This window comes from Misgurnus anguillicaudatus, chromosome 7 (assembly GCF_027580225.2).
Source record: "Misgurnus anguillicaudatus chromosome 7, ASM2758022v2, whole genome shotgun sequence".
In the NCBI taxonomy this organism is placed as follows: Eukaryota; Metazoa; Chordata; class Actinopteri; order Cypriniformes; family Cobitidae; genus Misgurnus; species Misgurnus anguillicaudatus.
Window position 1 is genome coordinate 19783179 of NC_073343.2, and position 13696 is coordinate 19796874.

Genomic DNA, 13696 nt, shown 5'->3' on the forward strand with positions numbered 1-13696 from the left:
ATAAAAAAATCCCGATAATGTACTCACCTCCTTGTCATCCAACATGTTTATATGTTTATAAAGTTTTTTGAGGAAAACATTCCAGGATTTTCCTCCATAGAGTGGACTTTAGTGGAACTCAGTGGTTTGAAGTTTTACTGCAGTTTTAATGTAGCCTTTAAACGATCAAAACCAAGGCATAAGGGTTTAATCTAGCGTAATGATTGTCATTTTCGACAATTTTTTAAATAATTTTTTAACCGCAACTTCTTATCTTGCACTAGCGCGACTTTACATATTATATAAGTCATGTGCATCACAAGGCAGAAATAATGATTGTTTCGCTGTTTGGGTCCCCAGTGCTTCTATCAACCTAGAAAATGTAAAAAAGGATCAACCCAGTAACTTAGTTTTGGTAAACCATTCTCTGCAAGCATGTGAAATAAATAGGTCATTGAGTGGCCATACAAAGTGGCAATTTTAACATTGAATGATAAATAATTTATATGGTAATTTGAGCTAGAACCGAGGGACATCCTTCCGATCACTCTGATGAAGTCAATACGAAAGTGATTTAAACTGCAATTCACCGACTGGCCACGAGAGGCTGACTCCAAAAGGGAGTCAATTCCCATAGACCTCCATGTTAAAATGGACAAACTTTACAGTAGAAAATAATATGTTTACAGCCTGGTACTGGTTTATTTGACATCTTAAAAAAGTCTTGTGAAATGTCCCCTTTAAAGCCATTTGAAGCTGCATTGAAACTGAAAACCTTTAGGTCCTCTGTAAATCCACTATATGGAGAAAAATTCTGTAATGTTTTACTTAAAAAACTTGGTTAACATGGGGGAGTAAATTAACAGAATTTTTTATGATAGTGTAATATTCCTTTAAGGAAAACACCACAGTTTTTCAATATTTTACTATGTTCTTACCTCAACTTAGATGAATTAATACATACCTATCTTTTTTCAATGCGTGCACTTAATCTTTGTACAGCGCGTCGTGAATGTGTCAGCATTTAGCCTAGCCCCATTCATTCCTCAGGATCCAAACAGGGATGAACCCAGAAGCAACCAAACACTTCCATGTTCTCCCCATTTAAAGACCGTTACATGAGTAGCCACACGAGCAGGTATGGTGCCACAAAATAAAAAGTGATTTTTTTAAGCGGATAAAAAATGAGAACTATATTGTATGGCGGAAGAGCACTTGGCTTACAGCACTTCGACCTCGGCGTGCAGTAACAACATTACTCCCAACTAATCCCCCCTACTGCAAACTAAGTGCCATACAATATAGTTCTAATTTTTTATTGCTTAAAAAGTTTTTTTTGCCAGGTTTTATTTTGTGTCAAATAAAGCCCGGTGCACACTGTGAGATTTCAGCCAGGATTTAGCTGTCTGGGACAAATTTTGAAATCCTAAACGATTTCTGGAATCCCAGGCTAAAATCTGCCATCTTTGATCGCTAGTTTGACATGTTCAAAGACAGCCGATTAATGACCGTTGCGATCAAAATTATCCTCCGACAAAATTCTGGCAGTGTCAGAAATTTTGAGATACAATCCTGCTGTGTGACATCTCCCTACGACAACCGGCAGCTCCATAACCAATAGAAGCACAGAACCCGATGACACATTTAGTGCGGCGCAACAACAAATCAACGCAGACAAATGTAAAAAAGAACCAGGTAGCTGTACAGCAGGAGGAGAAACTTGTGGAGTTATGGAAACAATAGAGTGTTTGTACAACGTGTCATCGCCACTGTACCATGATAGGATAAAAATGAAGCAGCCTGGAGAGAAATCGCGCTGGAAATTCAAATGCCAGGTACTCGTCTCGTTTTTTCTTCTTTTTATGCTCGAGACAAGTTATGATTAAAATGAACAGTAGATGTTGTTTCGGTTTGTTAGCCTTCGCTTCAGTGTGTGTTTTCCCAGCCGTCGTCAATCGATGACGTAAAACTGCGGATGCGTTTGTTTGCGTGCGTCCGATTTTTAAAAGTCTTTAAACTCGTACAGTCTGACATTGATGGAAACTGAGATCATATAGTGTGACATGGACTTAATTACGATCTTAATCGCACAGTGTGGCAAGCAACAATCCTAAAAGACTATTAAAAATCGCACAGTGGATACCAGGCTTAATTTAGGAATGATTGGGACTAGGCTAAATGCTAACACATTCACAATGCGCTGTACAAAGATTAAGTGCACGTATTGAAAAAAGATAGGTATGTATTAATCTGTCTAAGTTGAGGTAATAAGAACATAGTAAAATATTGAAAAAAATTGTGTTTTCCTTTAACTCTTTCCCCGCCATTGACAAGTTATATCGTCAATCCACAATACCGATATTATCCACCTGGTGCAACTTATAAAACCCAGAAGTATCGCCCTAGGGCAAACAGCTGTATGTCCGTCTAAGTTTTGAGGATCGCTCTGCATCTGGTCTCTATCAAAAGTCCTTTAGAAAAATTGAATTATCTCAGCTTTTTGCTCAAAATTAGGTGTTTTTGAAGAAACCTACCCATATTTGAGAGGTGATAAAAAGAGAACTGATGAAAGTAGGATGAAACAGTTTTTTTTTTTGAAAGCAGAGGGTCTGGTCTTTTATTTAATATATTGTATGTTTATATATTTAGTAGGGGTGTAACGGTGTCATGAGCAATTCAGTCCCCCCTGGCAAGTCGGTCTCCCCTAGGACCCCCGTGATTCCATTGGCTGAAAAACTCCTTATGGGTAGTTTTCTTAGCGCCTTATTACAATTCCTACAAAATCACGTTATGATTTATGTAGTTAGAACGTTGTTAAAATTACAATTGATGTCTTTTAAATGATGTGTTTTATATAGTAGTATATAAATAAGGTTATAGGTGGGAGATCTACACATTGCTTGTGTCATTTTATTATTTAGATTATTATACTGTACCCTTTCCACTTTTGTACTGTGTAAAGTTAATATATTACTTATACAAAACACGATTACTACATAGCTGAATCACACATTAAAATTATAATTTATATGCCGTGATTACACTTTTACTATTAAAAAAATGCATTTTGTTAGGTGTGTTAGTAATTTACAAATAAAGTATTGTTTTTGTAAAGCAGATGATGACACAAAAGTACTGACGTGTCTGCAACATGAATATTAGTTTATTATATTATTTTGTTGTTAACTTTTATTTAAAAAAAAATGTGTATGCTTCTATTTTGTACATCATAATTAGCTTGCTAGTCCGGTAACGCAGACGAGATATCGCAATGACAAATTTGTGAACAGGCATTAGTGCTAGGTACCAATCGGTGTCCTAGGGGAGACCGAATTGCCAGGGGGACCGAATTGCTCATGACAACGGTTCACGGTAAAGAACCGAATCGTCTCGTTATCCTCCCACGGTTCGGCACGCATGTGCTTCGCTGTGCACCGTGTTTGATTCGTCCATGCATTTCTAATATAGATTGGATGAAAAAAATGCATAAAACTGTTCATGTATGGTTCTGAATAAGCTATGTGTGTGTTTACATGAGAGTACCTGTCCAATCAACTCGTAATATGCAAATCTCACGTGTTGGTGCGCGAGCACGCAGGTGTGTGTGTGTGTTACGGACCATTTAGCGTGTCAAGCGAAGGAGAAAAGCTACTAATAGAGGCACTGCCAGCTTCATTTAAGTCTACTGCAGCAGCGATGCTCAAGAAAACGTGGACAAAACTGTAAAATTCGCGAGTGGCGGATGCTCAATGCAAATTTGATATGATGAAACAGCACACATTGTCTTCTGTGTTTAAATGTTAAAAAACATTTAACAGATCTTCTTGCGAAAAAACTTGAAGATAGTGGCATAGAATATAAAAACTAACCCAGTGTTCTAAGTGATTTTATGTGCATTTTGAAGTGCACTGTATGTTGGTACATGAAGTATAATAATTAGGGCCGGGACTCGATTAAAAAAATTAATCTAATTAATTAGAGTCTTTGTAATTAATTAATCGAAATGAATCACATTTTAATCACATATAAATATTTAACCTGAGAACATTGAAAAGTTATTTTTTCACATGGAATTTTAGTATACCATGAATAATGACTGAATACATAAGCTTAAGCAACAAAATATTGTTTATTTTTGTTCAACCAAGTCGTACTCGGAGTCGGGCTAACGTCCACGCTAGCTGCTATATGTTGTTTTGCATTGAGATGATACTTGAGGCTCGATGTGCTGCGGTGATATGTGAATTCCTTGTTGCATAGCTTACACACAACCATGCTCTTATCGACGCTTCCATCCGTTCTTTTTTATAAAAAAAATTCCCATCTACGGGACCAACCAAAGCGATCTCATCAGCTTCTTCGTTCATGTTCACTGTGGTTTGTTGTTGTCTGTAGTCATGAACGCTAGTTGGTGCTCCAGTATAATCGGTCTGCGAAACTCATCCAATGAGAAATGTTTAGTGGTGCAAAAATAAGTGTGATTAAATTATTAAATTATTTTTTGTGTAATTAATTAATTTTAATTACCCGGCCCTAATAATAATACAAGTGCTCTTAAGTGAAAATGTTGATTTTGGCAGAGGTTAAAAACTTGCTTGGGGTTTTATTTTTGTAAAGAAGCCTGTTGTGACCAAAGTGTTAGGTGTTTGTAACCCAATAAATAATTTTATTTTCTTTGAATTTGAGAGTAGCCTTTTTGTCCCCGTAAACATGCACATAACCGAAACATACCGAAACCGTGACCCTAGAACCATGATACGCACCAAACCGTGAGTAATTTGAACCGTTACACCCCAAATATTTAAAGAAGACCATTTTCTGTGAGGCATTAAACTTTTGTGAAAATAATGAAAAATGCTGGCTGGGAAAGAGTTAAGGAGCATAACACACTGTGAAAGGTCCCGCATTATACATAAACACACCACCCCAGTGGAACTATTGTTACATCATTAATATTGACTAGACCTTAATTTGCTATCACAAATTTTAACAGTAAATGTTTATAGATGATATTAAAAAAGTTTGAAAACATGCATTAACACTCGTCTATGTACAAGAAGCATTAATAATTCATATAGAAATAGGATACTAAATTTAGTTACAGTATGAATTTGATGACTTCAGCCTTTGTAGCAATGATGCATTTATTTATGACTTTCCATTAAACCTGTCTATGAGTCAAATGTTGGGCCCTTAATGGTTTGCTTGTGATGCAGGGTCGTAATTTAGCAGACCTGAGGAGAAGTATGAACCGTGGTACTTTTACAGTCAGCAGTACTCTCAGACTGGGTTTGCAGATGCTGGAGGCTATTGAGAGCATCCACTCAGTAGGCTTTTTACATCGTGACATAAAACCGGTGAGAAATGCTAGTTCAAACTTTTTTCCAGTTAAAACTATCTATGTTATACATTAATGGTAGTTGTTACTTTAATCACATAACTTCTTGTGCTTGTCCACTCTGTTTTCAGTCCAACTTTGCCATGGGCCGATTTCCTAGCACATGTCGGACTTGCTACATGTTAGACTTTGGTTTGGCACGGCAATTTACTAACTCCTGCCAAGAAGTCAGACCGGTCAGTATCAAGACTGCTTTATTATACTACTTTCTAACTTCGTATGTATGTTTGTGTGTTTTTATTTATCTGGAGTTCATGTGTGCCTGAATTTTATAAATGCGTCCTAATAATATTTTTGCTTCCTTAGCCCCGCCCAGTTGCTGGTTTTAGGGGTACAGTACGCTACGCCTCAATGAATGCTCATAAGAACAAGGTAAAAAAACTTCATTTAATCACTTTTATAAGTCAAAACCTTACTGACAAGAACGATCAAGATAAATCCTGTCTTCTGATACATTTTGCTCTGTCTGTCACAGGAGATGGGAAGACATGATGATTTGTGGTCTTTGTTCTACATGTTGGTGGAGTTTTTGGTCGGGCAACTACCTTGGAGGAAGATAAAAGACAAGGTGCTGATCAGGCTAGAGTACAAAATGCTATGAACAGCTTTTTACTGCCTGTTGGGAAATTATGGTAATATTTGTATTTATTTATTTATTTATTTAGGAGCAAGTGGGGAAGTTAAAAGAGACGTACGATCATCGGCTCATGCTGAAGCATCTGCCCCCAGACTTCAGCGTATTTCTGGACCACATCAGCAATCTGGACTATTTTACCAAACCAGACTATCAGGTAAAAATTCAGCAGATTTCTATGGAATATGTAACAGTTTGTGGTCAAACAGATTTGATTCAGGGTTTCCATGGGTCCTTGAAATCCTTGAAAATGTGTGAATCTGGGGGAAACAATTCAAGAAATACAAACATAGATACAGGTTATTGAAAGTGCTTGAATCTATTTTATGCAAGAAGTTTTCTAGGGAAAAAATCAATATTATTCCCTGTGTAGTGTAGGATAATATCATAAAATTCTAGACTTTTTAAGCACACTTGCTAAACTGTTCACTTTAAATGCTTATATCTTCTGTATGCGAATGTTGAATCATACCAAAATGTTTTTTGCATAGTCGTGTTTGACACATGAAAACGTCTCGGGTTACGTATGTAACTGTTGTTCCCTGAGAAGGGAACGAGACGCTGTATCTCCCTTGCCATACTTCCTGCGTCCCTGTAACGCCGTCTTTGGAAATATTTCAGATAGCGATATACTTCCTGGCACCCGTGTCACCCTGTTTTTGTCGTTAAGCCTCACCATTGGTTGAATTTGATATACACATTCAGATGCACTTGGAGGCATCCCCAAAGTGTCACCACAGTGACGCAGCGTGAGCCCCTTTGAAAGGGAACTGTAATAATGTATCTTGAAAGGTAACACAATGTAACCTTGCTCTCACTTGAAATGTGTCCCCCCATTTAGTCCTTGAATTTGAGGCTATTGGACCTGGAAAGTCCTTGAAAGGTTCTTAAATTTAAACTAAGGTGTGGGAACCCTGTTGATTACTACCAATCTTTTTACTCCAGCTATTGAGGAACGTTTTTGAGAAGAGCATGAGAACCTATAACGTAGTGGAGAATGACCCTTATGACTGGGAAAGGATGAGTTCAGATAGCCCAATGACAATCAACACCGCAGCAAACACACCACAGCACCACACACGCCTCACGCCAGCTCAGATGGGGTAAGTTAATGTGATTGCTCATCTTTAAGTTCATTGGACACACTTTACGATTTTTGATACTTGTAGTACCACAATGAAAAGTGCTCTGGTTTTTCTGTTTTTGCAGCATTGTGAATGCCTCATTGGTGCCTGGAGATCTGAAGGAGAACACAGATGAAGGTCTCCAGCACGAGCAGCTCAGTGATGGAGACAATGCCCGGCCTGAGCAATTACCCGGATCTCCTAACCTTCCACTCAGAAACCAGGAAACCGATGTCTGGGAGGACCTGGACCGTAACCGCAACCGAATCTGTCCTGTAGTCTGGAAGGTAGCATAATGTGTACAGTCTGCTGTGTCATTAACAGACACCTTTGTTTGTAGCATTGGGTTGTAGCATATTCTGTTGTCCTTCCCTTATAGATGGCAACAGAGGATGAACATAGTAACCAAGGCATTCAGAGCCCCCATGCAGGGCCTAGCATTGGTTCTCCAGTGCGAGTCCGATCAGAAGTGGTGCCCTCAGATAGAGAGACTCCTCTTTTGAGGAAACTGCGTAATATTCACAGTTTTGAGCTGGAAAAGAGGCTAACTTTGGAGCCGAAACCCAATACTGAGCGCTTTGTTGAGGCATGGTAGGTCCCTTGCAAATGTATTGCATTATTCCAAGATTGCATTTCCTTGGTTTATCTTGCGATCATGTCAATTTCCATCTACATTACTGAATAGTGTGTATAAGATTGTCTTTGAATCTGTTTTCAAACTCATTTTGTGTGCAGTTCTGGTAAGCAGCCATCTGGTACAGTGAAGGAAGGAGAAGGTAATGGTGTCTCTGGCTTGGCCAATGGAAGTCATGCTGAGCATGTTTGGCACTATGACGAGGAATTCCGCTCTGGTGGTGGTTCACTCAAGCCTGCTTCCCCGATCTCTTTTGAGCTGGGTGATGGTGCTGCTAACAGCGGCTTTGTCGCTCTTAACCTGAGCTCAGGACTACAAGATGTTGAGTTACATGATTGGGTGATGGTGGAGAAGGGTTCTGAACTGCAGGACTTCAGAGATGCGGCACGAAGTAGCCCTGGCCGGGAGGCCAAGCTCACTAGTAGTCCATCAGGTGATTGTGAAGAGGAACCAGATGTTTTACAGCCAATGGATGAATCACCAGACAAAGAGTCCACTCCAAGTCTAGTACAAGAAGACATTGCCACTTACACCACCCAGAGCCCACTAAGAATGGAGCGGTTGGAGCTGAGCGTTGTCCCTGCAACAGGTGTTACCCCCACCAGCCCTGCCGAGGCACTGGCTGAAGGAGCACTTACACAGGTAATTACACATCAAATATATAGTATTATTGTTATTGCAACTTTAACAACTTGGAAAATCTTCCTTGGAAAAGGGGGTTTATGAGATATTTAGACCAATGTTCACAAATGCCTTTTTGGTTTCTGAACCATTCCCCAGTATACAAATTTGTCAGCAAAAGTGCCTCCTATCAGTTTTATTTAATGATTAAAAGATAAATTAATATGAATTTCCATATTGTTTTCCATAAAGTAGTCACCATATTTGGGTCAGGTGAACCTCAGACCAGTTTCTCACATTAAACAATAATATGGATTTGATGTTGAAAAAAGTTGTCATTGCATTGCAATGTAATGACCAGCATATTTGACTGTGACAGTGCCAAACAGGAACCAAGGCTGTACCATGGCACTGTTTAGGCCTATTGAAAACAAAATTGGTACGTATGTTAATGGTACCAGAGGAACACTGCCAACTACTAGTAAAGTTTGTAAATTGGGCTTATATTTTCAGGCCATCAGAAATTTTTGGACATATTTCTTTCATTCCTTTGATCATGTACATATTCAGCCGCCTTTTTCATGCTTTGGGGTACCTCGAATATGAAGACCAGAATGGTTTAATGCTTGATATTTGCCTTCAACTACTAAAATCCATTGATAGATATTTGATATAATATAAGGTAATATAATGCCCCATGGTCTTGAATTACATTTTTATTCAGGTATTTTTTACATTGAAGCTATCAGGTTTTTTTATTTAACAAAATCCCTCTTGTATTTTTTCTTTGTTCTGGGTGACACAAAGCTAACCCTTCTTCTGCCGAACCAGCCTGATCTCAGTGGAATTTGTAACTATTGTCTGAGGTGGCTAGTTTGTAAAAATTCAAACATGTGACGGTACAAAAATGTATGATTGAAACAACAAAATTATGAAATCCCCACCTCTATACAGTGTCATTGAGGCAAAAGTACATTGTACAAAAACATATGAATGAGATCATACAAATGTATAAATTTTGCTATCTTGTAAAATAGTTATGAATTGCCATGAGATTGTGTTGACATGCGGATGGCAGAAACATAAAGGCTGTTCATTTTTCAGTAACAGTTGGGGCCAGTGACTGATTTTTCGAGGGCGCAGGATGCGAATCTTATTAAAACATGTACAGTATTTTCCGGACTATAAGTCACTCCGAAGTATAAGTCGCATCAGTTAAATAATGTGTCATGAAGAGGAAAAAACATATATAAGATGCAATTGTTTAAAAAATTATTTCACAAAATTCAAGCCCAAAAACAGACATTTAGGGTGTTTTCACATATGTTGGTGCGCACCGTGGTGCGGCCTCGGACCGCACCAAAATACATTGTATCATTTTTCATTTAGTGCGGTCCGTGTTCACATATGTTGTTTTTACAGTACTCAAAACGCCGCACTGTGCACCATGTGACAACGGTCAGTGCTGTCATTCGTCTCTGACAGCTCTCACCATCTCATGACCACCCCCCATGTTTCCACGACAACCAGCCTGACAGGAAGAACGACGCTAGCAAGATATGGAGATAAACGATGGACGTCTTTGCGAAGTTTCTTTGCTTTAACGTGAAATTGGGCAACTGTTCTATTAAAGCCCTTCTCACGGAGCCAGCAATATTTTTGTGTGTGGAGGACAGCTGTGCATTTATAAAATCATCAGCTCAAGTGTCCAGGAGACAGTGAAACACTGCAACAGACCAAGATTGCCTTGTTTGTTGTTAACCCACAATATAACACTCGGCTCATGTCACGACGGAAGCCCAGTGGATCAAACATGTGGAGAACTTCCTGTATTTGGTTCAACTCGAGGTACAGCCGCTCTGAGACCACCGATTTAGAGGGGTCTTGGAGCCTACTATAGTACTCACCAGAGTGCCGCTGTTGTGTTCACACTGACCCAAACGAACCGTACTCGGACCGACACATCATTTGGGCCGACCTAAACAGTGTATGTGTGAAAACACCCTTATTTTGGAAATTCAAGTTATTCAACTAAACAATAGCACACAGAACAACAGGCTGAATAGGTGTCTACATGTTAGCGTAACACATTAAGGATTATTCAGCTAACATAAACAATAGCATACAGAACATACAGGCTGAATTGGTGTCTGTACATGTTAGTGTAGGTGTAGGCTACAGGAGCAGCATATAGCGCCCTCTCGGGGCTGTAGAAGGTAATGGTTTTTACTGGTTCATATGAATTCATTTTGACATAAGTCACACCTGACTATAAGTTGCAAGACCAGCCAAACTATGAAAAAAAGTGCGACTTATAGTCCAGAAAATACGGGATTTAGCTCGACATGTGTGTGGCTCATCATGTCAAAATATGTGTTTGGAGCATCATGTGAACCTAAGCGCATCACACGTCATGTTAAAAATACGTGCCTGCTGCAGACGCTTCGAAGTGGTTTATGAAAAAAGAGATACTCGCTTAACACTAAACTCTGATTACACATGAGATTAAGTTAGGGTGTTTTCACATCTGTAGTTCGGTTCATTTGGTCCGGGCCAAAAACAAAAAATTATACATTGTAACTTTTTTAGCAGTCTTGGTTCCTTTTCACACCACACTCATTGCTCTGTTCCGCACCAGTTGAAACAAATCAAAAAATCAGTCATGTGATAAGATCCACATCACTCATTGGCTACATGTATTTGAACGTATTTCCTAAACTGCTTCTCGATTGGTCAGAATCAACATGCGCGAAATTCCAACCGAACCCTGGAAGTAAACAAAAAGAAGGAAAATACAGCAGACACCATGGACAGACGACTGCGCGCTGTAATTATGTCTTCGTGGTTGTCATACATAGTTTGTATACAGCTCTCTAGACAAACTGTTCATTTTCAGAATGAATCACGGATGCGACTTGAAAACAACATTTTAATGCACTACAAATGGCGAAGACACTAAATTTCTGAGGCTCCGCCGCGCACCTCCTCGCAACTCTAGGTATGTCCGCGATCTGTCAGTGTGCTAATATTGCTAGTAGAAACTGTCAACAAACACTTCTTCATCCCATAATGCACAGCACATCTGACTACGGCAGATGGTTTCGTCCAAAATGCGTAGTACTTTGGCAGTTAGGTCGCTTAGATCTCGGATCGTGTTCTCACCACAAACAAACCGCTCTAGAGTTTGCTTGAAAGCGTACGCGGTCTGCTTGTTTGGTCCGCTTTTGGTACGCACCAGAGTGCGATTGCTGCATTCTCACCTACTGAGCAATCGAACTCTGGTACGATTCAACTGAACTAAACAAGGCAGATGTGAAAGCACCCTTAATGTCTTATGAGTATTTTGTGAACATGAGTGTCTCTTTTATCATAAACCTTTTCAAAGCCTTTGCACCGAACACATATTTTGACATGACGAGCCACACATGACACTCTGAATACATTTTGAATTTGCGCCTCTCAGAAGAGAAGTCACCGGCCGCCACTACACAGCAATAAGATACAAAATGTCATCCTTCTCTGTTGTGTAAGCTTATGTTAGTTTGAGTTAACCTGATCTTGCTATCTGAGCTCTTCTATCCTTATTCCCCTTGTTGACTCGTTACTACATTGACTCGCCTAAAGCTTGTTTTAGTACAGAGATCCCTGGAGAATGCCACATAATTTTCTATATTCTGTATTCTTTCAGTCAAGATGTATGATGCTGTACACGCTCAAACATCCTATCCATAGTTATCTTTCTACCCATTTTAATCAATCTTTTCACTGTTCCCTCTGATTATTTACATCCTCACTACCCATTCACCCATCCCGACTTCCATCACCTCCCGTCAACCATTCTTCATCTTGCTTTTCTAGTTTCCCACTTCTCCTGCATCCCATCCTGAGGAGTTTATGGCAAGGACGTGCAGCCCACTGCACCTGCGCTCCCCCAGCCCGCACAACCTCCTGACCACCCTCTCGGACCCCCTGCACCAGCGTGCTCCACCTGGGATGCACCGCAGTCAGTCTGCAGACCACCAATACCACCCTTCCTCCTCCACCTCCTCGTGCCACGCCTCGCTGCCATTGCCTTCCCACTCCCGTGCCGTTTGTTCACCTGGACGTAGAAAACTTCCTGCCATTCCAGCTGCTGCCGCAAATGCCAAGTTTCCCTCAGTCATACGAATTACCCGTGCTCAGCTTCAACAGGTGAATAGTCACTCCCCTCTGTGCTTTCCATTAATCCACACTCTCCTCCTGTCAAATCCGTCCCATCACCAAACATTTCTCTCCAAGTACCTACATTGTAAATGTTTTTGTGTTTCAGTTCTTGTGTTTGACTGGGGTACTAAATGTTGCTTTATTTGTGTCATTTTATCCTCAGAAAGCTCCAAAAATACTTTACTCCAGTTGTGTTTGTGCATGCTCAAATATGTTTTTTGTCAGTTGTGTCTGTTAAAACAGTCAGATGACATTGTAAAGCATTATAGACCCTTTTACAGCCCACGTGATCAAATAGCCTGCGCGCGCATTTCGGCAACAGAATCCTTATTTGGTAGACCTGATAAATTATTTATTCATCATAAAGTTAACATAGTAAATGTCTATGTTTTTTAGTTGAGACTGTTATTTAGGGCAAATCTTTCTAAACACATTTACATTCTCATTTCTGAGGCGCTTTAAGTGACTGATTGTGCTGATAGTGACGTCTTGTGAGTTTAGTGTTGGGACAGATCTGGTGTTTCAACCGTTCATTCAAACGAATCCGTTCAAAGGAGTCAGTTCGCGAATCGGACGCGTTGTGTTCTAATCTAGTTTGAGCAGCGCAAAACTGTAAACAAAGTGTTACTGTAACAATACAAAAAACATTTCCTCTGTGGATATGATTTGGTCTTCCGACTTTTCGCCATCGAGTCAGTTTTGTTTTGAGTAATAAAAGCAGCTCTGCTCTCTCTGTCAGTCAAACAAAGATCATCATCACTCATTAATCACATGAAATGAGCCTAATCTTTGCACGGACAGTGCACCGCGAGACATAAGCTCGTCGCGCTGTTGTATTGGCTGCTTAATTCGCGCGATCCCGCCATCGTTTACTAAAGCTGTTTGTGAACAAGGCACGGCTGCACACACACGGGAGCGATCTGCTTGCATCACGAGTTCTACACAAAAACGCGTAGGTGCCCGCAGATGCACCTGCCTATTTATCAGCCTAATTTTGCAGCAAAATCGGCCAAAGCCGTTTTTTTTAAATATGCCAAAAATCACCCAAATAATCGGCCCGGCCGATAAATCGGTCGACCTCTACACGTCATCATTGTCTACAA

General features: G+C 39.9%; 1 protein-coding gene across 2 annotated transcripts in view; it reads left to right on the plus strand.

Annotated features, from left to right (window-relative positions):
• LOC141365317 (tau-tubulin kinase 2-like) overlaps nucleotides 1–13696 on the plus strand; it is a 35563-nt gene that overhangs the window by 15882 nt on the left and 5985 nt on the right. Inside the window, exons 5-14 of one of the 2 annotated variants that reach the window (XM_073869522.1) lie at nucleotides 5196–5336; nucleotides 5449–5553; nucleotides 5684–5749; nucleotides 5853–5945; nucleotides 6043–6168; nucleotides 6957–7114; nucleotides 7221–7422; nucleotides 7515–7726; nucleotides 7871–8411; nucleotides 12249–12581. In XM_073869522.1, the coding sequence (XP_073725623.1) occupies nucleotides 5196–5336; nucleotides 5449–5553; nucleotides 5684–5749; nucleotides 5853–5945; nucleotides 6043–6168; nucleotides 6957–7114; nucleotides 7221–7422; nucleotides 7515–7726; nucleotides 7871–8411; nucleotides 12249–12581 (1977 nt within the window). The remainder of the gene's footprint in view (nucleotides 1–5195; nucleotides 5337–5448; nucleotides 5554–5683; nucleotides 5750–5852; nucleotides 5946–6042; nucleotides 6169–6956; nucleotides 7115–7220; nucleotides 7423–7514; nucleotides 7727–7870; nucleotides 8412–12248; nucleotides 12582–13696) is intronic. The other variant, XM_073869523.1, reaches the window with a different exon arrangement.